This window comes from Somniosus microcephalus, chromosome 3 (assembly GCF_052327205.1).
Source record: "Somniosus microcephalus isolate GS21.2 chromosome 3, FLI_Smic_1.0, whole genome shotgun sequence".
NCBI classification, from domain to species: Eukaryota; Metazoa; Chordata; class Chondrichthyes; order Squaliformes; family Somniosidae; genus Somniosus; species Somniosus microcephalus.
This window is the reverse complement of record NC_140989.1, coordinates 93,766,048-93,793,580: the sequence shown is the minus strand read 5'-3', so window position 1 is coordinate 93,793,580 and position 27,533 is coordinate 93,766,048. Positions and strand designations below refer to the sequence as shown.

The following is a 27,533-nucleotide window of genomic DNA, read 5'->3' as shown; positions in this document are numbered from 1 at the left end:
GGGCCAACAAATCTCTTGTTTATAAATGTCTTTTTAATGTGAGCTGCCTTATTTTGTCCTTTTGAGACTAACCGAAAAACATGAAAGCGAAGTTGCTAAATTGGACCAAATGAGCAGCTGAAAAGAATTATTTGAGACCACTGCAGTAACTAACTGCTGAACACTTATGTATTCTGCAGTTTTACTGAGGCAGACACATTGGCCCTGTAATTGCGGTCGGCGGCTTCCCACGGGCGAATGCCTCCGATCCACAAGAAAAGTACGCACCTACCTGGTGCCGCTGTATCTTTGACTCTTGTGGTTCTGGGCCTGCAGGTGTACACCTGTGTAAAGGCCCACGTATCCCGGGACGCATGCGGTTCGCAAGCGTCCCTGGGATCAGGTGGGCCGGCCCAACCAATCAGAAAGGGGGATTCCCATTATAATAGGAATAACACAAAAAACACACTTTCACACAACCTAACTAAAAATAAATCGCCATGTTTAAAATTAATTAAAATACAGTTTAAACATTTAAAACATTTAATTTTTTGAAAAATAAATGTAAACATTTTTAACGGGATCAGAAATAACCTAAACTAATTTTACAGGTTTTAGACTGTTAAAATGATTTTAAAACTTTTAATTATTTAAACACTTACGCTGGTGAAAGAAGGCCTTACACCTGCTTTTACCAGGTGTGAGTTTCATGGGCATTCACTGGACAGTAGTTTGGCAAATAGCCCAACTCTTCGCCAGCGAATGTCCATTTCCTGCGCATGCGGTACATACGTGGTCATAGGCCCCGTAAAATCTGGGCCATTATCCTGTAGCTGACTGGATTCCCCTCCCCACCACTGACTGGAATGTTGGTTAGAATTGCTTTTTGTGTTGTCAGCTAGATAAAATATAAATCTCTATCTTTAGACCTCTCTTGCCTGTATTTAGTTCCAGTCACTTCCCCGGCCACAGTTTATAGTTTGGGTCTGTTCATGTGCATGGTTTTGGGGTGGGACGGGAAAGAGATTAAATTCTGTGTATGGTGACTTTAGATTTTATATCCATAAATGGATCCTTTGTAGGTTTCTATTAATCTGAGGCAAATGCCCTTGCATCCTCCTATGGACTTGAGGAAAAGGGATGGAGGTTTTTTTGCATAGAAAAATCCAATCTGAGGCATCTTGCATTTGTATTTAATCAGTGACTACTGAAATTTGAATTTACAGTATAAATGGAGCTATGAAGGAAACTGTGCGTGTTGCTACAGTTTAGCAGCATGGAGAGTCCTTTGATCTGGCATTGTTGAGTGGGAAAACTGGGGATTGAATGTAAAGTTTGGCTCACTGGTGGATTCCTGGTGTTTGTCAGCAGTTAGAGAGGCAGGTCAAGGGTCTAACAACCCTGGGTACAGGGGTTGGAGGGGAGGGAAGAGATATCCCATGCTAACATCACTGGTTTGTGACTTTGTAAGGGATCTGTAAACAGTGAATTTGTAAACATAGGCCTGTCATTTGCGGTCAGTGGCAAAGCAAAGGCGTTCGCCACAAGCCCTGTAGTAAGCTTCCCACAAAGGTTGCACGATCTCTATGGCGAGAAGTTCACCTTTTCCAACATTCAGTTGAATCCGAGTAAGTTAATGGGAATCCCTAAAGCGAGCTGCTGTGACGTCAACAAGCTGTCTAAGCAGCCAATTACAATGCAGAATTCTCAGACCGAGAACCAGAAAGTGAGTAAGCTCCTTTTGATTCTAACGTTTTAAAAATGTTAGAGCAAAACAAAGATTGGGGCTCTCGCATGGAGAAAGGTAAACCTGAAATAAAGATGAGCCAACTTTACAATTTGAGACTACATTTTTAAAAACATTTTTATTAAAATGGATAAATTTGACACACGACCAAATTAAAATTAGTTTTTCAGGGCTGTAATGTTTGTTTAACAGTCAGTATGCTGTTAAAACCCCAGTTACACCTAATCCAAAAGGGTCTAACTTTTTAATGGGGTATTTAACAGTGATATCGTGGAAGGGTCGAAGTTTTAGTCAGTTTTCCTGATTTCCGATTACACTGATTGCTGGCTGTGTGGGGGCGGGGCCCACAGCTCAACCCGTGTCGGAGCAGTGAATGACCGCAACCTCAGGATTTCCACGTTAGGACGCGCATCTGCTACATCCTGGAGTTGCGGTCAGTTTCAAAGTAGTAATAACAGTGAACGCTGTTTGTTCGCAGATTACCCACTGCACATTTTGGGGCATTGTGTTTCCTGATGGGTTCCTGGGCTGCTACCTCTACCTCTCAAATGTAAACATACTGATTACAAGTGATAGTTTAAATTATCAAAATTCAACTCAATTTTGATGGAAAAAAGAAATCAAGATGATGGTGTCTCTTTGCATCTCTGAAGTTTGTTAAATGTAACCCAGGTGATGGTTTGATGCTGTTCGAATGATCTACAGACCAGGTAGCAATCTGGATTAATTGGAGAATGTTTCAAAATTCAAACTAAATTTGTTTTTGAAAAAGGAACTCCAGATGAGGAAAGACATTTAATTTAATGCTCCTTGAACTTAGAACATGTATATAATTTTTTCCCACTTTCACACACAACACAGACAAAACACACACACTATTGCCTGAGTAAAGCTTTTGAAATTTGTCCTCTACCTCTTCAAATAATTTTGGAAAAGCAACAGAGCAAAAGTTCTGGAAGCCAAAGAATATTAGTACTGCTAACTTAATGCATCCTGTAAAATTGAGTATACTGCCATGCTTGGGCTGCACAATCTAATCGCATTCACTGCATTACCACTCTGAGCAAAAATATCAGCCCGGATTTTGCGGTCAGCAGCAAAGGAACGGCACTCGCCATTCACTACGCTGACAGCTGGCCAGAGTTTTCACCGGGCTATTGAGCATAGACTTGCTGTCGTGTGAGCCGAGCAAGCAACAGCAAGGCTCTTCAACTAATCAGATTGAAGAATCCTCACTGCGACAGAGTCCAAACCAGGAATTATACATTGGATTTAAATCGTGTACACAGGCAAAATATAGATTGGGAATGAAAGATGTGATAGAGATAAGAGACAGAGTAAATATTTTAATTTTTTTTTAATTCTGAAGGAATAAGACTCCACACTTGTAAAATTAAATTTTATGGATCAGAGAGGGGTTTGGCAGTCACTAGGACTGATCACGCGATTAAAAATTCACTTAAACCTGAATGCACCTGCCGTAACTTTCTGCCGTTTTTAGTGGGTAACTATTGGGTAAGTACTGTAACTTCACACCCGTGCATTGATTTTAATGCCAATTCCATCAGTGAAATTCTGTTGTAGTGCAGCCTGTGGAGGAGAAGGGTAACTCTGGCCGTAACTTCCGGATTTCTGGGTTTAACTGTGCGTACTCTAGAAATTGCTGTCCGATTCACTCCATAATAGTAGCGAGCGCTGTTGGCCTCACCGTTATTCTCAACGCAAAATCCGGGCCATCCAAGTTTAAGCGCAGGGTTTTGGGACCAGCTGAGGCCTTGAGCTTTAAAAAACAACTTTTACAGAAGGTATTGAGAAAGGAAACCATTCAATAGAAACTGTTGTAAGGAAGTGCTATTATAAATTGCTTATGTGAGAGTTTCAATATTATATGTTGACATGAAAATATTACCAAGAATTGTGACTAAATGAAATTTGTAGATAGGAAGTGTGTGCATATATAAAAAAAATGTTTCAATCATTTGTTTAAAAATCTTGTAGGGCACACATTTCCTGTCCTCAAACCTTGCATCCTGTTGTCATACTTTCTGGTCACATTTTTGTGCCATCTTTTATAAATTGCTAGGTCGGATGTCATGCTGTGGTTGCAGCCTCTGGCCTCTAGGTAGAATAAATTGCTGAACTTCAGTCTCCCCAGCTCAGTGTGCAACCCATTTGTCTTTTAATAGGTACATTTGTTAGAAATTGTAACTTCATTCTGAAATTTTAATAATTGTAACACTTAAGCACCAAAATCTGTTTTCCCCGCCCCCATTTCCAGTCCCACTGCTATATGCTCTTCTACCCTGAATGCCATAGTCTTCCTGCTCCTGCCCAAGCACCCATATACTTCCTCATTCTTGCCCCTCCTAATACCGTTGCTGTATTCCACCCTAAACACCCATCCCTCCCCTCTGCAGTACCAGCTGGATCTACCATGCTTTTTCCCCTGCCCCCAGTACAGGAAACTTTGTGTTATCCGGAGGCTAAATGTCCAGCAAGCTCGAGCCACTGGCAAAAATCAGGAGCTGTTTTAGGTTTTTTTTTCTTGTGGCTTTTTTTTCCAAGTCAGGCTCTGCAAAGTCTCTCTGAAGCTGTTGCTAAGCGACAGAGACGCTTCCAAGGTACGGCCGACTGTTTAGAAGCTGTTGCTAGTGTTTGTTGCCAGATACGGAGCTGAAAAGCTCCGTATGCTTCAACATTAACGCTGGTTTGTCTGGCAGTTTTGAGGGAACAGCAACAGCTCGGTGCCGGATAGCACAAAGTTTCCTGTACTATTAAATCCATGCCAAGAACCTCACTATTGCAGAAGTCTTCAGACCCTCTTAGTCCAAACCACTCCCTGTCCCTGCTATTGCTATACACCTACTTACCTAAAACTACCAATATATCCCCACCACCGTTTGTATATTGTTTTTTTTTTAAAAAAAAGTAAAAGATTGTGCAAGGAGACGGAGTGCAACCAGTTGTCGTCCATGTGGGAGCCAATGATGTGGGTAAAGATGGTCTTTAAATCCTGCAAGATGAATTTAGGAGATTAGGAAATTAATTTGGGAGCCAGACTTCACAGGTGGCAATTTCAGGATTACTTCCCCAGCCATGTGCTAGAATCGGGAAAGACCGGGAGATTGGGGAAAGCAGTGCATAGCGTAAGGAGTGTTGTCAAGAAGAGGGATTCCACTTCAGGCATTGGGAGCTATTCTGTAAGGATGGCTACATCTGAATGGGCAAGGTGTTAATGTACTGGCCAAATTTTTAAATAGGGAAGTGGAGGTTTTTTAAACTGGGATGGGGGTAGGGGGGCTGCTGTGAAAATATAAACAACCAGGATCAGCTCAGAGAAGGGAGAAATAGGTGTGGATAATTATGCAGAAAACAATTTAGCACAAAGGATATGGAGTAGAGCAACCAAATCAAATTAACTAGATATAAACAGGGAAAAGACTAAAATGAACGAGGGAGTAACTTGGACAAAAAAAATCATGGGAAAGGGAATAGTGTTTTTTTTTTAAAGTTAAAATGCATGTATTGCAATGCACAGTGAGCAATTTCTCCAGTGCTTCTATGTCTTTTTATATAGTATGGAGACCCAAACTGTGCATAGTACTTGAGTGTGACCCGACCAGGGTCCTGTGCAAGTTTAACATTACTTCATTACTTTTGAATTCTGTACCCCATGAAATAAATCCCAGTGCTTCATTAGCATTTTTAATTGCTTCGCTGACTGTAATGCTGCTTTTAATGATTTGTTCACTTGTATCCCTAGACCTCTTCGCTCTTCTACCAATTCCGTTTCTTATTTTCTAAGATGTAGGAGATGTTTCTATTTTTCCTTCACCTCGCATTTATCTGTTCAAGTTCATTTGACACTCAACTGCCCAGTCTGCAAATTTTCTAATGTCTTATTATGTTGCATTTTTTGTTCATGTTAGCTATACCCTTTGGTTTGGTATGATTTGTAAATTTTGAGTTACTTGACTCCCAAGTCCAAAGCATTAATGTAAATTATGAACAACATCGTGGAACACCATTTTCTACCTTCCAATCTGAATAACTACCCCTTTTCCATCTGATTTCTACTTTTTAGCCAATTTACTATCCATTCAGCTATTTGTCCCATGACTTCACATGTCCTAACCTTTGTCATGAGCCTACCATGTGGTATCTTATGAAAGGCCTTTTGAAAATTAAGTATATGACATCTGCATTGCCCTTGTCTACTCTTGCCATTAACTCTTCAAAGAAATCAGGTTAGTTAAGAATCCATGCTGACTTTTATTATATCTTCTGTCTCTATGTTCTATCACTGTTTAGTATAGATTCCAGTATCTTTCCTATCACTTAAACAGTTCTTACAAAAGTTCTGAGTTCTGAACATGAAATGCTTTACCAGAATTGACTCTTCAGCCTGAGGTCATATAGTTTAAAAAAGGAATTGGATAAATATTTGAAAGCGAAGAATGTAAAAAAGACAAGGGATGGGCAGGGAAATGGAATTAGAATAGAGTTCCTGTTGCAGTGCTTGCACCAGCACAGGTAGAACAGGCCAAATGGCTTCCTTCTATGCTGTAATTTCTATATTCATGGAATAGTCCAAAAGGCTCACAAGAAGTCACTTGCATTTTAACCCAGTATCCACAGTACCAACACAATTTCATCTATGACTACACACAAGAAAATGACCCTTAATCTAACCAACATTCTTTGACAATCTGCTCCCCTTCCTGCCCTCCAGTATTTACCATAATGGGGAACTTGCATTATCTGAATGTCACTTTTGATGAATTTTGGACCTCGAGTACTAATATCTTACATGATTCTTATTCAGTTAATCATAATTAATTCTCATTTAATCAATCTCTCCTCTCTCCCAGACTGCCCATCTTGTTCAAATTTGGCCAACCTCACCAGTTAGTCATCGAGAATCATATTTGATGCCGTACCACCCCATATGCTCTTCTGCACAAGGGTCATTATAATATACATTAGACACATATCTGCTAACAGATCTCCCATGGAGCTACTCAATGAATGGGAGGACATGTCATTGGGTTGGACAGGTAAGATGTAGAGAGAATGTTTCTACTTGTGGGAGAATCCAAAACTAGAGGCCATAAATATAAGATAGTTATGAATCCAGTCGGTAAATGAAGAGAAATTTCTTTACTCAGTGGTTGGAATGTGGAACCTGCTACTACAGTAAATGGTTGCGGTAAATAGCTTGGATGCTTTCGAAAGGAAACTAGACTAGTACATGAGGGAAAAGGGAATGGAAAGATATGCTGAAAGGCTGAGGTGAGGTAGATGGAATGGGAGGAGACTCGTGTGGAGTGTAAACACCAGCACAGACTAGTTAGGCCAAATGGCTTGTTTGTTGTTTGATGCTGAAAGTATTTGTACCTGTTGTTGGAGGTGTCAATATTTGTACAAACATTTTCTATGAATGTCATTGGAAACTGGGAGGTAAAGGTGGATTGGTCGTGATGCTGTTTCTCTTTGGGGTTAATTTAAAATCTCAAGTATTTAGAACATAGAAAATTAGGAGCAGGAGTAGGCCATATGGCCCATCGAGCCTGCTCCGCCATTCAATAAGATCATGGCTGATCTTCAACCTCAACTCCACTTTCCTGTCCGACCCCCCATATCCCACTCAGAATTTTGCATGTTTCAATGAGATCACCTCTCATTCTTCTAAACTCCAGAGGCTATTGTCCCAATCTACTCGATCTCTCCTCACAGGACAACCCTCTCATCCGAGGAATCAATCTAGTGAACCTTCGTTGTGCTGCCGCCTCTAAAACTGTGTACAGCACTCTAGGTGTGGTCTCACCAAGGCCCTGTACAATTGTAGCAAGACTTCCTTACTCTTGTACTCCAACCCTCTAGCAATAAAGGCCAACATGCCATTTGCCTTCCTAACTGCTTGCTGTACATGCATGCTAATTCTGTTTCTTGTACTAGGACACCTAAATCTCTCAACACCAACATTTAATAATTTCTCACCATTTAAAAAATATTCTGCTTTCCTCTTCTTCCTACCAAAGTGAATAACCTCACATTTCCCCACATTATACTCCATCTGCCACCTTATTGCCCACTCACTTAACCTGTCTATATCCCTTTGCAGGCTCTTTGTGTGCTCCTCAAAGCTTACTTTCCCACCTAGCTTTGTATCATCAGCAAACATGGATACATTGCACTCAGTCCCTTCATCTAAGCCATTAATGTAGATTGTAAATAGCTGAGGCCGAAGCACTGATCCTTGGGCACCCCACTAGTTGCAGCCTGCCAATCTGAAAATGACCCGTTCATCCTTACTGTGTTCTGTCAGTTCCAGTCCCCTCTCCATGCTAATACATTACCCCCAACCCCATGTGCCCTTATCTTGCGTAATAACCTTTTTATGTGGCACCTTATTGAATGCCTTTTGGAAATCCAAATATACTACATCCACTGGTTCCTCTTTATCTACCCTGCTAGTTACATCCTCAAAAAACTCTCAAATGTGTCAAACACTATTTCCCTGTCATAAAACCATGTTGACTCCGCCTAATCATGATTTTCTAAGTGCTCTGTTACCACTTCCTTAATAATGGATCCCAGCATTTTCCTGACGACCGCTGTCATGCTAACTGGCCTGTAGTTCCCTGTTTTTTTCTTTTCCCTCCTTTCTTGAATAGTGGGGTTATATTTGCTACCTTCCAATCCGCTGGGACAGTTCCTGAATCTATAGAGAATTTTGAAAGATCACAACCAATGCATCCACTATCTCTGTAGCCACCTCTTTTCATCACCCTAGGATATAGGCCATCAGGTCCAATTTTCTTGGTGTATGGGGAATTCTGTTCATACTATTAAAACCTGCGAGTGCAAGAAGATTGAACTGAGCAACATGTTTATAGCATTATACTGCCATGATGACAGATTGCATGATTACCACCTATGCCTAGTATTAAAGCTGCCAGGTGACTTCATTCTTTTTTAGCAGTCCTTGTAGAATCTCATGCAGCTGAACATACTGGACTTCAGACCTTTGGTTAAAAATCTCTCAAAGCATTAATCCCCAGTGGCTGTGCCCCAGGATCTCCAATTTCTGTCTTTAGACTGGAATTTGTAATTGATAACGGCAGCTGTGGATTGAATAGCTTTTGTGGTGAGATGGAGTGCTGGAGCAGCAACTGGAAGAACAAGGGTATTTGCCATTTAAAACTTCCTTTCAGTTGAAGTTGCATGCTACTGCTACTCCCTCCCCCCAGTTAAATTCCCAAAATGTTTTATTTAGTGTTGCATTGCGGTGCTCTTGTATCGGGTTGAATCGACCAATTTTTTGTTTTTTAAATTTGTGAAATTTGGTTAGGTAGTTGTGATTCAGCTAATCACTGGTTAAATGTTGGCTTTTTTTGTTTTTTAACCTGTATACGCCACATTCCTTAAGCTTAGTAATTGTGCTCAACGAGCCTAGACAATGAAGTGACCTAAACATGTTACAAGACTAGTTCCCAAGAAAAATCTTCAAATTAAGTATATTGGGACCATACTACTATAAATTTAAACCGAATTCAAGCTATACTTGAAGGGGAAAATGACCCTTTTCCTTGAATGCATGAATAAAATAAACCTAGAGTGCAGTAAACATGGGAACATAGGATTTTTTGCCAAGTTACTTCATGGCCCTTTAAAGAATCTCCTGTTTAGCCTCAACCAATGCATTTCCTAGCTGTCAAAAAATGAAGTTTATATACTCTTCAAATATATCAGTTCCTTTGTAATTTGGGGCGAGGGGGTGGGTGAGAAAGGAAGGCTGATAAATATTGCACTTTGGTAATTGCTAGCAAGTTTAAAAGAAGGCTAGAACAGTGTTAATGGGGGAAAATGTGGACATTATTTGTGAATTAGGACTTAAGTGCACTTGGGTTTATAGGTAAGACTTTTTTCCCCCCCGTGAGGTTCCAGTAGCTTTTAACAGTTTGGTTGTCGCTGGTTTATAGTAGATTTCAATTGCGCAGTCAGACACTGCATGCAAACTGGTGCTGCTATTTGTGCAGTGACACAGCAGACAGCTACGTATGTAATTTAACCTCTAAGTGACCTAGCAGGAAGTAAAAGGGTGTAGTCAGCTGTACGGGAGCTCAGTGCATGTGAGCAGCCTAAGATGGATGCCAAAATGGGTTTGTCATTCTTTTAATTAATTTCAGATGATTGAGTTAATCTTTTTCCCTTGTTTGATTCTCAACAGTATGCCTCATCTGTTTTGTTTTGGTGTTGAAAATTGGTGCCTTATTTGGAGATCACTGCATTGGGCAGAAGGACTGATGAGGTCAGATAGTGTATATACTAGAAGGTTTATCTAAAAGGATTTGGTGCTTTACAGTAGAGGAACAGCAGCATTAAGCATTCTTTATTTGTTAAAAACGGCAATGAAGTTTGAGATAAGAGATTGGTTAAAAGAGGAGAGCTGGTAATTGGATGAGATCAGCACGCTAGTTGCAGCTTATATTGATACTATTTTTAGGCATAGCAGATGCCAGTAGATGCATACCAAATATTGCCTGCAGTATTTTATATGGTGTCTGCTCACAGCTTGCAATGCTTTGAACTGATTTTATGCTTTACATATAATCAAAAATTAGACATTGTACATTGTACTTTGATTTACTGAGGTATTTAGTGAATGACTAGATAAAAATGTTGTTTGGCAGTACCGTCTGATCTTTATCTGCTCCTGAACTGAATAAGAAATTGCACATTAGTTGAAGAATGCAATTTTGTGTGTTCATGCCCAAGGCACACCTATTGTAACTAGTGGATTTAATGTTTGTAGGTTTATTATTTGTAGGTAGAGAACAAAAAGGACAAGTTAATAAATAGCTTAACTGATGCCCTAAAGCTGTCTTCCAAAAGATTGAATTATCAGTTGGAGATTGCCAAAAAATTGAATTGGCAGTTGCAAATTAATCTACAGAATGTGGTTATTAAATACATTTTAATTGTGTAATATTTGATCCCATGTATTTTTAAAGCAAGATGAATTTATCTTAATGTCATCCAGTAAGAGCTGGAGATCCATAAAGTTACAAAGGATTATTTAATCTGATTCTTTTTAAAGAAATGTATATTCTGCAGATAAGTGAATTGAGACCAACGCATAGCTTGTCTATAAATTTGAACAAGAACTGGAGCATTAAGCATGATCTGTAAAAACTTATCAAGCTTGAGCTAAGAAATTAGTTAAAAAGGAAAGAGCTGGTAATTGGAGATCAGCATGCTATTGGCGAAAGCCCTGATGGGTCAGAGGACAAATACACCTTGTGGTGTGGCACAAACCAGGGAGGCCTCAGGCTAAATTTTTACTGTTAGTTGATCTCTGCAAGGACAGTGTTACAATTGGCCCTTGTGTTTCTAAGTTAGAGAGGAATAAAATGAATCGAGGTTCCAGCTTCCAAACACTTTCCAATGTCTTTGCTAAAGGTATGCTTGTGTTGACGTGAGGCTTGGCTGTGTTACACCCCACTGTTAATAGATTGCTAACCTTTGCTATAAGGCTCAAATGTGAATAACCCCTTGGAGGAGGTACTGGTGAACTGCCAGTACCTATGAAATGAAACCATGGTGTGAGTCACTGGATACTGCACTTTTGGAAAGCCATTTCAGGTGTGCTTTGATGTGAAGTGGAAGTCTAAATCAGATGGACAGTCCTAGTCTGACGTTTACACACCCTGAAAACGAGCAGTATGCAATGCTCTCCAGGAGTATGAAGCTGGGTTTAAAAAAAATGCTCGTGTGGTCGCCCGATCTCGCAGGCACTTTGTGAATGTCAGTTATTCATAGCCAGTAGTATAACTTTTGGTTTTGCCAGCTGTGCTTTGCCCTCCGTGTGTGTGTGTGGTGTGTGGGTGTAATGAAAAACCTGAAGGATGAAGAGAAATCTGAGGTTTTTTATTTTGTCAAGATGTCTAGAGTTTTAACATTTACAAATCATTTAGTTTGGTTAGATTTATGACCTGGTATTGCAACTTGTGGTTGTCATATTGTGGAAGATTCCCTCTTCGCACTGAGATGAAATTATAAACCCATTTGTAAAGAATATATTTACAATTATTACATACAGTACACAGAAGTCTTCACCAATCAGATTAAACTTATTTGCTACTTGAAACTCCAAAAAATGTACTAAACACATTCCACATATTCTTGTAAAAAGAATTGTGGGGTTGAATTGTTAGACTATATCTTTGTCAACTGGACTAAGAGCAGGTATTTTGTGTCTTGGCATTTTGCAGATTTTTGTGTAGTGTAATCTTGTGCAGCAGATACATATTTAAAAAAAAAAAAAAAAAAAACTAGTTTACATTTTAATTTTGGCTGTTAAGTTATCCAATTTGGTTTTTTGTGTATAATGAAGCATGAGTAAATTCATCAATCAGATAGCTTATGCTTTGTTTGAACATTTTGACTGCAAAATATTTTCACCAGTTACGATATCAGCAATACCATCCCAATGTAAACTTCCTAGATATGTCGTAGACAACAAGAGTATCTCTATCCAACCCCGATTAAGAGCTTGCCTAGAACTTGGGTTTAGTTTAGCTTTGTGATGCATGGCCCCTTGTAATTGGCAATCTTAATGCTGCTCTTCACCACAATGTAACAGCAACCTTTTGAAATTAGATCAATATTGGCATAGTAAGAACATTTAATACATTTCCTTTTCATGTGTAGAAATCTTTTTCTTGAATTTGCCTCCTCCTCAGCAGCTGTTAACCATGGAGTATCTGATCCTGGGATCTCCGGCATCTGACATTAAATGTGAATCCCACCACTGCCGTTGCACAGTGTAATTCTGTGTAGCAGTGAATAGCAGCAGCAACAACAATTTGCATTTATATAGTGCATTTAACAGAGCAAAATGTCCCAAGACACTTGAGGTGGCGTGTCTGTAATGGAGAGGACATGGATCGGAAGCCCTGCTCCGGGTTAAATAGGACACAGATTGTAAACAGTCTATTTCAATCTCGATGGTGGCTGGGTGGGTAGGAGGCTGGAAACGGTGGCAAGGGTACAGAGTTTGTGGCGGGAGAACATAAGAAATAGGAGCAGGCCATTTGACCCCTCGAGTCTGCTCCGCCATTTAAAGAGATCGTGGCTGATCTGATTTTGGCCTCCACTACACTTTCCTGCCTGCTCCCATTGCTCAAAACTTTGTCTATCTCCGCCTTGAATATATTCAATGACTCTGCTTCCACAGCTCTCTGTGGTAAAGAATTCCAAAGATTCACGACCCTCAGAAGAAATTCCTCCTCATCTCCGTCTTAAATGGGCGACCCTTTATTCTGAGACTATGCCCCCTCGTTCTAGATCCTCCACGAGGGGAAACATCCTCTCCGCATTTACCCTGTCCAACCCCCTCAGAATCTTATGTTTCAAAAAGATCACCCTTCATTCTTTTAAACTCCAATGAGTATAGGCTCAACCTTTCCTCATAAGACAAGCCTTCCATCCCAGGAATCAACCTAGTGAACCTTCTCTGCACTGCCTCCAATGCAAGTATATCCCTCAAATAAGGGGACCTAAACTGTACACCGTACTCTAGGTGTGGTCTCACCACCAGCAGTTGTAGCAAGACTTCCCTACTTTTATACACTCTTCCCCTTGAAATAAAGGCCAACATTCCATTTGCCTTCCTAATTACTTGCTGCACCTGCATGTTAACTTTGTGTTTCATGTACGAGGACACCCAAATCCCCCTGTACCGCCGCATTCTGTAGTCTTTCTCTATTTAAATATTTTATTCTTCTTTTCCCACATTATACTCCATCTGCCAAATTCTTGCCCACTCACTTAACCTAGCTATATCCCTTTGGAGATCTGTATGTCCTCCTCACAACTTGCTTTCCCACCTATCTTTGTATCGTCTGCAAATTTGGCTACAATACACTCGCTTCCTTCATCCAAGTCATTAATATAGATTGAAAATAGTTGAGGCCCTAGCACTGATCCCTGTGGCACTCACTAGTTACAGAATGCCAGCCTGAAAATCACCCATTTATCCCAACTCTCTTCTGTTAGTTAGCCAATCCTCTATTAATCTAATATATTGCCCCCAACACCATGAGCTCTTATCTTATGCAGTAACCTTTTATGTGGCACCTTGTCGAATACCTTTTGGAAATCCAAATACACTACATCTACTGGTTCCCCTTTATCCACCCTGCTTGTTACCACCTCAAAGAACTCTAATTAGATTTGTCAAACACAATTTCCCTTTCATAAAACCATTTTGACTTTTATGATTTTTTAAATGCTCTGCTACGACTTCCTTAATAATGGATTAGCGCATTTTGCCAATGACCGATGTTAGACTAGTTTCCTGCTTTCTGTCTCCCTCCTTTTGAATAAGGACGTTACATTTGCAGTTTTCCAATCCACGGACTTTTCCAGAGTCCAGGAAATTTTGGAAGATTACAACCAATGCATCCACTATCTCTAGCCACTTCCTTTAAGACCCTAGGATACAGGCCATCAGGTCCAGGGGACTTGTCAGCCTTTAGACCCATAAGTTTGCCTAACACTTTTTCTCTAGTGATGGTGATTGTTTTAAATTTCTCCCTCCCTTTTGCCCCTTGATTTTCTACTATTACTGGGATGTTTTTAGTGTCCTCTACTGTGAAGACTGATACAAAATATTTGTTCAATGCCTCTGCCATTTCCTTGTTTCCCATTATTATTTCCCCAGTCTTGTCCTCTAAGGGACCAACGTTTACTTTAGCTACTCTTTTATATACTTGTAGAAGCGCTTGCTGTCAGTTTTTATATGTCTTGCTAGTTTACTTTCACAAGCTATTTTCTCCCTCTTTTTAGTCATCCTTTGCTGGTTTCTAAACTTTTCCCAATCTTCTGGCCTACCACTAATCTTTGCAACATTGTATGCCTTTTCTTTCAATTTGATACCATCATTAACTTCCTTGGTTAGCCATGGTTGGTTCATCCTTTTCGAGTCTGTCTTTCTCACTGAAATATATCTTTGTTGAGAGTCATGAAATATCTCTTTAAATGTCTGCCACTGCTTTTCTATCGTCTTGCCTTCTAGCCAACTTGCTCCTCATACCTTTGTAATTGCCTTTATTTAAGTTTAATACTCTAGTTTCAGACCCAAGTATCTCGCCTTCAAACTGAATGTGGAATTCATCATCTTATGATCACTCTTCCCTAGCGGATCCTTTACTATGAGATCACTAATTAATCCTGTTTCATTACACATTACCGGATCTAAAATTACCAGAGCTGAAGACGTTGACTCCAGTCTTGCCAATCTTTTAACTGGGGGAAATTGCAGCTCATGTCAGACTGCTTGTCCAACAGCCAGTCTTGAGGCAGTGGAGGGGTCACTTGAGTTGATGGCGCGGTAGAGCTGGGTGTCATCAGTGTACATGTTTGAAACTGCCCTCGCATCTTCAGATGGTGCATACTTTGGTTGTATCAAAACCAAATGTGAACATGGTTTCAATAGCCATTTGTTTCCTTTTTTTGTTTTGGAATGAAGTGGGAGGGAAAGAACGTACTGTTTAAAAAATAAATAAATAAATAAAAAATCTGCAGTTTCCTAAAATTAGCTGTCAATTCTTCGATGGTTAAATTGCCGTTAGTTAAATCTGGAGATCAGTGTTGACCAATGGTGTACAGTAAATTGCCAGTTTTCAACAAATTTGCAAAAGTAAGTCCATTTTCTGTCTGTCTCCATTTACTTGCAGTTTTACAAATCGCTTCAATATTGGGTTAATATGTAATGTCATGAGTGATCATTATGCTGTAGTGACAGCTGTAGTGAATATTGGCAGTAGCTGAATTCGAGTTGAGCTTCATGATTTGTGATCAAGCTGCAATCCCCATCATGCCTAATACAGCCATGATAGTAAACGGGTCTCCCAGACACTTCAACAGGTGCTGATGGAATCTTATTCATGAGTTTTTAGAAAATTGTAATGGAACCTTGCTCCAAAAATTAGCTTTAAATCCTTGTAATCTATTATTGCTCAGACCATATTGACGAAATAAACACACAACAAGATAACTAAGTTTCAATAGTCACAGGTTAATGGGTAAACACACAAATTGTATAAGCTGACTAAATTTTGTGCAGTACCTATAAAGATTCTGGTGGTAACTCTATCACAATATGATTTTTTAAAGCTTTATTAACTGTTGCAATCTTCCCACAAAAAAGCCTTAACATGGCTTTAAAGCCAGACTCTGGATTTTTTCCACAATTTAAGACTTGTGCTATTCTGTGAATGTCCGTGAAATGGACAGGTCTAGATGTGTCATGCAGCCTTTTCCCTTCCTCCATTCTTCTCGCCTCTTCCCCTCTCCCAAAACCAAATGTGCAAGCTGCTTAAAATTGAGTAGCAAATCAAGCTGGCTGATTTGTTTTTGTCAGTCCTGCGATTTTTAAACTAAATTCTTATTACTTGTCCATAATATTGCTGGTGCAAGGAGTTTAAAGTTGGAATTGTCATTTTGTGTTCTAGTGGAAAAGATTATTTACTAGTGGGGGAAACAGTGGTGCAATATAAAAAGGAAATTCAGTATATCAAAGGTATGGGTGTGTTTCTTTAACACCTACCCATCACAATTTGGAAATGGTGTTTGCAAATTAATTTGAAGTCCTTCCTAAATACAACTGTTTTGAGTCTAGTTACTGACCTAATTTGCAATGATGACCTAATTTGCAATGACATGCCCATCAGTTTATGCTGCTTTTTATGCAATGGAAGCAGTTATGTGTTGTGCTAATTCTTTCTTCTCCCCCTTTAATTCTGGCAGTTGTGGACTTAATCTACTGGCGTGATATTAAGAAGACTGGATTGGTGTTTGGTGCGAGCCTGTTCTTGCTGCTGTCTATGACAATTTTCAGCATTGTCAGTGTAATTGCATACCTTGCCTTGGCATTGCTTTCAGTTACCATTAGTTTCAGGATATACAGAGGTATTCTGCAAGCAGTGCAGAAGTCTGATGACGGGCACCCATTCAAGTAAGTATAATTCAAGTATATGATTGGTACAATGTACTGGTATATTAACCTATAATATGAATAGTGTTAACAGTTCTGTACAATGTTGAGAGTGTAGGAAGAAATTTTGAGAAACCATTCTCAACATTGTGCTTCTCAACAAAAGTTTTCAGGACATATTCCTGCAGCCCAGTACTTTATGTAATAATGGCCATAGTATGTGCAATAGGTGATTTTATGCCAGTATCAGATAATATGGCTTCCCCTATTCTCCTGTAAGCAGGCATTTTGTGATTTTTTTTTTTTTTTTCTTTCTTTCCCCCCCCCAAAAAGTTTTTTGGAATACTTTTCCTGAGTAACATTTGCAATATCATAATTAACTGCATCTCATATGTTAGACCACTGGCAACATTTAAAAACTGTTTAAGGCCCACTACCAAATCCCAGGCTACATTAGAGGAGATCATAAATAATTAGTATTAAAAATAAGGGTTAAAAGAAGTTGTCATCCAGATGATTCCATACATCAAGATTGTAATTTCACTGTAGTATTCCAATTTGTTGCCAAAGCCCTGTTTAGTTTTATGCAGTGCCACTTTTTTTTCCAGAGCCTGCTTGGAGACTGATGTTGCTGTGTCTGATGAACTGGTACACAAGTATAGTGATATTGGGCTAGGCCATATCAACCGTGTGATTACAGAATTAAGACGGCTGTTCCTTGTTCAAGACCTGGTGGATTCTCTGAAGGCAAGTATTTATCTCCATTTTAAAAGTAAAAATTTTCTATCTGTTCTATTTTGCTTGATAAAAATATTACAAATGTAATTCAAGATTTCAAATTATTGTATATAATAGCTGTTGAAGTTTTCAGGGTAATATGCAATTTAATTGGTGGTATCATCATCATCAAAAAATAACTTGCATTAGGAAAATGTCAGGCATTTCCCTGAAGCAAAAATGGACGCTGACTCGAAAGCAATATTGGGAGGGGTGACTAAAATCTTGATCAGAGGTAGATTTTAAGGAGAGTAAAGGAGGTGAGCTTCAGTTCTACTTCAGGTTAAAATGGCGCAATGGTTTGAGTTCTAGACTATTATGGAAGTAGACCATGTGTGGTCAATCTCCAATGTCCACATTCATCATTTGTGTATGCAGAATGCGGTCTTCCAAGAATTAAGCTAGACTATATTCCTATGGTACGTTAATGAAGGCCACCCTACCATCTATCTGTTGTGCAAGGTTGACCGGCAGTCCAGCCTGCAAGCTGATCCTTCAGCAAAAACAGGGAAGCAAATTGTTTTCTGCTGTAAGCATGGTTTGTTGATGGGTAAACGCCATGTCCAGAAGATTTCCTGGATCACCTCCAGGTAGATCATACACTGGCACCCAGATGAACTGTTGTCCGTCTCTGCATTGGTTGTTCTGTTGGTCTTGTTGACACCCTTTCAGTGTGTGTGTGTGTATGCCTCAAAAGAATCCTAATCACCAGCCTCTGGCGCAGATTCCAGATAAGTTGGTGGCATTCGGCATGAAGATTGTTCACACCTCTCACCCTATTATTAACTAGACATTGTAGTGTGGCGTCCACTTCCTCACATCAAACTGATTCATTTAAGGCCTTCGCTCTGTGGAACCCATTCCACTGGTGTTTCCAAACTCTGTGCAGATGGGCCTTTACTACAACCCATTGAGCCAGGCACATAGAAACATAGAAGATAGGAGCAGGAGTAGGCCATTCGGCCCCTCGAGCCTGCTCCGCCATTCCACAAGATCATGGCTGATCATCTAACCTCAGTACCCTGTCCCTGCCTTCGCCCCAAATCCCTTGATCCCTTTAGCCTTAAGAAATATATCCAACTCCTTCTTGAATATATTTAATGAATTGGCTTCCACTGCCTTCTGTGGTAGAGAATTCCACAGGTTCACCACTCTGGGTGAAGAAATTCCTCCTCATCTCTGTCCTAAATGGCTTGCTCCTTATCCTTAGACTGTGACCCCTGGTTCTGGACTCCCCGGCCATCGGAAACATCCTTCCTGCGTCTAGTCCTGTTAGATTTTATAAGTTTCAATGAGATCCCCTCTCATCTAAACTCCAGTGAATATAAGCCCAATCTCTCCTCATATGTCATTCCTGCCATCCCAGGTATCAGCCTGGTGAATCTTCACTGCATTCCCTCCATGGCAAGAACATCCTTCCTCAGATAAGGCGACCAAAACTGCACACAATACTCCAGATGTGGTCTCACCAAGGCCCTGTACAACTGCAGCAAGACATCCTTGTTCTTGTACTCTAACCCTCTCGCTACGAAGGCCAACATACCATTTGCCTTCTTAACCGCCTGCTGCACCTGCATGCTTACCTTCAGTGCCTGGTGCATAAGGACACCCAGGTCTCGTTGCACTTCCCCCCTCCCAATCTATTGCCGTTCAGATAATCTGCCTTCCTGTTTTTACCACCAAAGTGGATAACCTCGCCTTTATCCACATTATACTGCATCTGCCATGCTTCTGCCAATCAGTGTAGTGTTCTCCAGACCCTGAGAATATCCTCATGGATTTGTTGGAGCACACCACTAGCTATGATTGATAACTTTATTAAGCCAATGGGGGAAAAAATGACCAGATAATTTTTGTATAATTGAAAATAGCCATTGATCTTGAGCGTTAAAATAAATTATCACTATACAAATTGATATAATTGACGCGTTCTAATTATTCATTTTCTGTAAGCTCCCTATTTAAACTAGCTTTCATGTAAACATATTCCGGCAGAAAACTTGGTGCTACAGTACTATAGAAGGTCAGCTTTCAACGGCTGTAGTGTTTCCGTAACTTCAAATTTAAGCCTAATTATTTCCAGTTGTGTGCTGATCTGTTAAACCTGTTGTTTACAGTTGCAAACCTTAAAAAAATATATATAATCAATTATCGGAATTGAGAATTAAGAGTAGAGTATGTACACAATGGTGGCAAAATCCTCAAAGTATGAGCAGTCTGCATAAATTTATAGCTTAAAAGGAGCTACAGTATTACTATTTTTGGAAAAGACACGAGAACTTTGTGTGAACTGTGTTCTATTTAGGAATGTAGATGTTAACCATAAAAAAAATGTTTTAAAGCAATATCATTATGACAGTGGTGATTTATTTGCTACATAAGATTTGCAGTTAATTTTGTGACACTAAGAATTTGTATTGTTAAACAAATGCTGATTTGCTAGTGAGGTCTTGTCATTTAGATACAACATGCAAGAAGACTTCCAATTTATTTTACTATCAATGCAGATTTGTGAGCTGTGCCATTGACATTTTGCACTACTTGCACTTTAAATCATGCTGTGGATTGGCAGAGCAAGTGCTAACTATGAACAGCTGGTTACTGTACTAGTTGGTAACTTCCTTCACTTAAATGGGAGGGGAATGCGCAGCAACAAGTATAACATGCTCCTTATTAAAAATTAAAGCGCCAGTGAATGGAGAAACTGACTGGGAGCATTGACACTTGGGCAGGTAGACAGTCTGTTATGCTAACAGCACTAATGTGCTTTTACACTACCAAGAACACACTTTGATAAGATAGGGTTGTACAGTATGTAAGTCAGTCATGCATTATTGTCTCCAACTTTTACCATTTGATTTTTTTTTGTCCTTATTTTCGCTCCTGCTATGCAATTCTGTCTGAGTTTGCATCATCAGACTACAAGGGAAGGGCAGCTTGGACTAGTAAGATTAGAAGTAATGCCAGGAGGTCTTAAATCCCCTATCTGGAGACCTATAACACTATTCTCTTTTTCTCTTCTGGCCACCTGTCGCCCCTCCCTCTCTCTCTCTCTCTCTCTCTCTCTCTCTCTTCCCCCCCCCCCCCCCCCCCATAGATTTATTATTCTCAAAGATTGAGACCTGTCCATGCAGCTGCCAAACACCTTCCCAACCCTTCCTTTATCCTTAACTTAACGCTAACCTCCCAGGTCAATTTGCAGCTTCTCCCTAATCATGCTTCCTGGCTTTTCCAAAGTTCATCTCTTCCAAGAGACACTTGATTTTTTTTCCCCACCCAACTCCTTATCACTCAAACTTTTCTGGCCTTAGTACGCTGAAATGTTTAACTCCCATGCAGGCACTGTCCACTTTTCCTTTTCAAAGCTGCAATTCAACATCCCCCTCTTCAAAAGCTATTCATACCCTCCAGCTGCTACCTAATTACTATCCTTCTCATCTTCTCTAGAGTCCTTCAATATACTGTTTCCTCTCGATTGCCTGCTCACCATAAAGCGTTGTGGTCCCTGCACCCACAGCACCGAGACTGCTCTGGTCAAGATCACCAATAATATCTTATGACTGTTTGACCTCAAACTCCACCACTCTAATCCTATCCTGCAGTTGGCAGCAGACTTCTCTGCAGTTTTCCTCTTCCACTACCTCCTTTTGTGATCCACATCAGTGAGATTGTCATTGCATGGTTCCACTTGTCAATATGCAGACTGTACATTTCCAGCAATGGGTGCTCCTTCAACTCCCACACATTTATTTACCTTTTGGAATCCCCCTGCTCCCCCCCCCCCCCCCCCCCCCCCAAGACTTATCCTTGGCCCTTCTGCATTCATCTCCTAGATGCCTCACCTTGGCATCCTCTTCAGACATCTTTAGTAATCATGGTAGCATAGTGGTAATGTCACTGGGCTTGTAATCCAAGGTGGCCTGGATGGATTTGATCCAGAGACTGGAGATCAAATCCTACCACAGCAGCTGGGGAATTTAAATTCAGTTAATTAAATAAATCTGGAATAAAAAGTTTGTATCGGATTGTCGTAGAAACTCACTAATGTCCTTTTTAGGGAAGGAAATCTGCCGTCCTTACCTGGTCTGGCTTATTTGTGACTCCAAACCCACAGCAAGCCACTCAGTTGTAACAAACCACAATGAAACCGGAAGGACCACCTGGCATCGACCTCTGCACTGGCTACTGACACGGCAACGATACACCCAGCCCAGTTGCCCCTGCAAAGCCTTCCTCATCTGGAGACTTGTCAAAATTGAGAGCTGTCCCACAGATTAGTCAAGCCTGACAGTAATGGTAAAGGTATGGTTCTGAGAGTATGACTATCAAGATAGGGGACTAACCCTGGTTCAATAAGCAGTATACCAGGAGCAGCACTTTGTGTACCTAAAAATGAGGTGCCAATCTGGGGAAGCTGCAACACAGGACTACATGCATGCCAAAAAGCAGAAGCAGCATGCTATAGACAGGGCTAAGCGATCCCATAAATCAACTAATCAGATCAAAGCTCTGCAGTCTTGCCACATCCAGTCGTGAATGGTGGTGGACCATTAAACAACTAACGGGAGGAGGCGCCGCCATGAATATCCCCATCCTCAATGATGGTGGAGCCCAGCACCTGAGTGCAAAAGACAAGGCTGAAGCATTTGCAACCATCTTCAGCCAGAAGTGCTGAATGGATGATCCATATCTGCCTCCTCCTGAGGTTGCCACCATCACAGAAGCCAGTCTTCAGCCAATTCGACTCACTCCACGTGATCTCGGGGAAACGGCTGAGCACACTGGATACAACAAAGGCTATGGGCCCTGACAACATCCCGGCTACCGTGCTGAAGACTTGTGCACCAGAACTAGCTGCGCCTCTAGCCAAGCTGTTCCAGTACAGCTACAACACCTGCATCTATCAGACAATGTGGAAAACTGCCCAAGTATGTCCCTGTCCACAAGAAGCAGGACAAATCCAATCCGACCAATTACTGCCCCATCAGTCTACTCAATCATCAGCAAAGTGATGGAAGGTGTCATCGATAGTGCTATCAAGTGGCACTTACTCACCAATAACCTGCTCACTGACGCCCAGTTTGGGTTCTGCCAAGACCACACCGCTCCCGACCTCATTACAGCCTTGGTCCAAACATGGACAAAGGAGCTGAATTCCAGAGGTGAGGGGAGAGTGACTGCCCTAGACATCAAGGCAGCATTTGACTGTGTGGCAGCAAGGAGCCCTAATAAAACTGAAGTCAATGGGAATTGGGGGGGGGGGGGGAGAAAGCTATCCACTGGCTGGAGTCATACCTAGCACAAAGGAAGATGGTTGTGGTGGTTGAAGGTCAATCATCACAGCCCCAGGACATTGCTGCAGGAGTTCCTCAGGGCGGTGTCCTCAGCCCAACCATCTTCAGCTGCTTCATCAATGACCTTCCCTCCAACATAAGGTCAGAAATAGGGATGTTCGCTGATGACTGCAGTGTTTAGAGCCATTCACAATTCCTCAGATAATGAAGCAGTCCATGCTCACGTGCAACAAGACCTAGATGACATTCAGGCTTGGGCTGATAAGTGGCAGGTAACATTTGTGCCACACAAGTGCCAGGCAATGACTATCTCCAACAAGCGAGAGTCTAACCACCTCCCCTTGACATTCAACGGCACTACCATTGCCAGATCCCTCACCAACATCCTGGGGGTCACCATTAACCAGAAACTTAACTGGACCAGCCACATAAATACTGTGGCAACCAGAGCAGGTCAGAGGCTAGTCATTCTGCGGCGAGTGTCTCACCACCTGACTCCCCAAAGCCCTTCCACCATCTACAAGCCACCATCTACAAGGCACAAGTAAGGAGTGTGATAGAATACTCTCCACTTGTCTGGATGAGTGCAGCTCCAACAACACTCAAGAAGCTTGACGCCATCCAGGATAAAGTAGCCTGCTTGATTTGGCCCCCCCATCCACCACCTTAAACATTCACTCCCTCCACCACCGGCATACCGTGGCTGCAGTGTGTACCATCTACAAGATGCACTGCAGCAAGTCGTCTTCGGCAGCACCTGTGACCTCTTCCACCTAGAAGGACAAGGGCAGCAGGTGTATGGGAACACCACCACCTCCAAGTCACACACCATCCTGACTTAGAAGTATATCGCCGTTCCTTCATCGTCGCTGGGTCAAAATCCTAGAACTCCCTACCTAACAGCACTGGGAGTACCTTCACCACACGGACTGCAGCGGTTCAAGGCGGCGGCGGCGGCTCACCACCACCTTCTTGAAGGCAATTAGCGATGGGCAATAAATGCTGGCCTTGCCATCGACGCTCACATCCCATAAACAAATTTTTTCTTAAAATCAGCTTGCATGTGTATGTTGAAAACATCCAGGTTTACCTCTCCGCTACTTCAACTTCAGAACTGTTTCTAGGCTACCAGACTGCCTGCTTGACATTGCCATGAATGAAGCAGAATGTCCTATAATTGAGCATTGGGAAAAGCGCAAGCATCACTTTTAATCCCTGCCAAAAACCACGCACTGTTGCCAGTGATTCAAAACCCTGGCTGTAGACAGTTTGAACTATTTTGCTTCAAACTTTGACAATCTACTACCAAGACCGCTTACTTTCATCTCAGCAATTTTGCCTTCCTCTGCCCTTAGCTCCACCTGCCTCAACTATTATCCACGCCTTTATTACTTTTAGACTCTAATTGGCCCCTCAAACTCCAAATCACCCAAAGCTCTACCACTCAAATCCTTTCCTGCGCTTTGCTCCATTTGCCCATCACCCCCATCCTCAATGGCGTCCCACCCTCCCATTGGATTGAATTTAAAATCTTCACCTGTAATTCCCTCCGTGGCCTTGTTTTAGCTCGGCTGCGACCATCTGAAGCCTTGCGTGTCTTCCCTTTGGTCCTCATCATTTTATCAACCGCGTACAACAAGGTTCAAGTACACATGCCCAACAACATTATGTAAAAAAAAATTAGAGAAGACAAATGTAGGTCCCCTACAGTCAGAAATGGGAGAATTTATAATGGGGAACAAGGAAATGGCAGAGCAATTAAACAAATACTTTGGTTCTGTCTTCACGGAAGAGGACACAAATAACTTCCCAGAAATGCTAGGGAACCAAGGGTCTAGTGAGAAGAGGGAATTAAAGGAAATCAGTATTAGTAAAAAAAAAAATAGTGCTGAAGAGATTAATGGGACTGAAAGCTGATAAATCCCCAGGGCCTGATAATCTGCATCCCAGAGTACTGAGAGGTAGCCATGGAAATAGTGGATGCATTGGTTGTCATCTTCCAAAATTCTATTGATTATGGAACAGTTCCTGCAGATTGGAGGGTGGTAAATGTAACCCCACTATTTAAAAAAGGAGAGAAAATGGGGAACTACAGACCGGTTAGCCTAACATCAGTAGTGGGGAAAAATGCTAGAGTCTATTATAAAGGATAAGGGGTAAGCCATTTAGGACAGAAATGAGGAGGAATTTCTTCACCCAGAGAGTGGTGAACCTGTGGAATTCTCTACCACAGAAGGCAGTAGAGGCCAATTCATTAAATATATTCAAGAAGGAGTTGGATATATTTCTTAAGGCTAAAGGGGTATGGGGAGAAAGCAGGGACAGGGTATTGAATTTGGATGATCAGCCATGATCGCATTGAATGGTGGTGCAGGCTCGAGGGGCCGAACTCCTGCTCCTATCTTCTATGTTTCTATGTTAGGATGTGATAACAGGACACTTAGAAAATATCAATGGGATTAGACAAAGTCAACATGGATTTATGAAAGGAAAATTGTGTTTGACAAACCTACTGGAGTTTTTTGAGGATGTAACTGGTAGAATAGATGAGGGAGAACCAGTGGATGTGTTTTTGGATTTTCAGAATACCTTTGATAAAGTCCCACATAAGAGGTTAATGTGCACAATTAAAGCACATGGGATTGGGGGTAATATACTGGCATGGATTGAAAATTGGTTAACAGACAGGAAACCGAGTAGGAATAAATGGGTCTTTTTTGGGGTGGCAGGTGGTGACTAGTTGGGTACCGCAAGGATTAGTGTCTGTGCCCCAGCTATTCACAGTATATATCAATAATTTGGATGAGGGAACCAAATGTAATATTTCCAAGTTTGCTGATGACATGAAACTTGGTGGGACTGAGTTGAGGAGGATGCAAAGAGACTTCAAGATGATTTAGACAAGTTGAGTGAATGGGCAAATACATGGCAGATGCAGTATAACGTGGATAAATGTGAAGTTATCCACTTCGGTAGGAAAAACAGAAAGGCAGAGTATTATTTAAATAGTGATAGATTGGGAAATGTTGATGTACAGAGGGACCTGGATGTCCTTGTACACCAGTCACTTAAAGCAAACATGCAGGTGCCGCAAGCAGTTAGGAAGGCAAATGGTATGTTGGCCTTCATTGCAAGAGGATTTGAGTACAGGAGCAAGGATGTCTTACTACAGTTATACAGGGCCTTGGTGAGACCACACCTGGAGTACTGTGTGCCGTTTTGGTCTCCTTACCTAAAAGGATATACTTGCCATAGAGGGAGTGCAGTGAAAGTTTACCAGACTGGTTCCTGGGATGGCAGGACTGTTGTATGAGGAGAGATTGGGTTGACTAGGCCTGTATTCACTAGAAGAATGAAAGGGGATCTCATTGAAATGTGTAAAATTCTGACCGGGTTAGACCGACTGGATGCAGGGAGGATGCTTCCCATGGCTGGGGGTGGTCTCGAACGAGGGGTCACAGTCTCTGGATATGGGGTAGGACATTTAGGACTGATGAGAAATTTCTTCACTCAGGGTGGTGAACCTGTGGAATTCTCTACCACAGAAGGCTGTGGAAGCCAAGTCACTGAATATATTTAAGAAGGAGATAGATTTCTAGACACAAGGCATCAAGGGGTATGGGGAGAGTGGGAATATGGTATTGAGATAGAGGATCAGCCATGATATTGAATGGCCTACTCCTGCTCCTATTTTTCTATGTTCTATGTTTTTACTCGCTTTTTATTTACCAAAAATGCAATTAACCACACCTGGATTTCCAATTAGTCACCTGGCTAACTTATTGGACAACCTTGGTTTAGACAAATGTTTCCTTTTTCATTACTCTGTGCAGTGTGGAATTGTGATGGCTGGCAGTTTTGATACTTCATTCATTTTTAATCAAACCATGTGTGACTCTCCCTGTCTAATTTTAACAAAGTTAATGAAATTACTCTTTTAGATCAGATGCTTTGATTTTTGCCAGCCTAATGTGACTAAACCTGTCTCTCCGACATAGAAGATAGGAGCAGGAGTAAGCCATTCGGCCCTTCGAGCCTGCTCTGCCATTCAATGAGATCATGGCTGATCATCCAATTTCAGTACCCTGTCCCTGCCTTCTCCCCATATCCCTTGATCCCTTTAGCCTCAAGAAATATATCCAACTCTTTCTTGAATATATTTAATGAACTGGCTTCCACTGCCCTCTGTGGCAGCGAATTCCACAGGTTCACCACTCTCTGGGTGAAGAAATTCCTCCTCATTTCAGTCCTAAATGGCTTACCCCTTATCCTTAGACTATGACCCCTGGTTCTGGACTCCCCGGCCATCAGAAACATCCTTCCTGCATCTAGTCTGTCCAGACCTGACAGAATTTTATAGGTTTCGATGAGATTTGCAGTGTTTAATGTTGCATATGCCATTTTATGTTGAGTAGTCCTTTTCTGTACTGTGATTAAATTGAATCTTGTAATTTTGAATAAGTTAGACATTTTCAGCCAGTTAGTAGCATTAATGATGGGATGCTTTTATGTTGGATGCTTTGTAAGTGTTTTATCCTTTTTTGCATTATAAATCCAAAGAATTTATAGATACAGCCTAAAATTGTGTGTGGAAATTGTAACTGAGTGGTAGAACCTAACTATCAGAAAAGGGAGCTTTAGATAAGCTTGTGGTAATAGCTTTCACAGTACTTTCGATTGAACATCATGAGGATCTGGAAGTGATTCTGAATGTTATCAAAACTGATGAAGT

General features: G+C 41.2%; 1 protein-coding gene across 3 annotated transcripts in view; it reads left to right on the top strand.

The window, feature by feature from the left end:
* Positions 1–27,533, top strand: part of LOC147121211 (uncharacterized) — a 93,203-nt gene that overhangs the window by 49,788 nt on the left and 15,882 nt on the right. For all 3 annotated transcript variants that reach the window (XM_085981355.1, XM_085981357.1, XM_085981356.1), the window contains 2 exons: positions 16,544–16,751; positions 17,339–17,477. In XM_085981355.1, the coding sequence (XP_085837481.1) occupies positions 16,544–16,751; positions 17,339–17,477 (347 nt within the window). The remainder of the gene's footprint in view (positions 1–16,543; positions 16,752–17,338; positions 17,478–27,533) is intronic.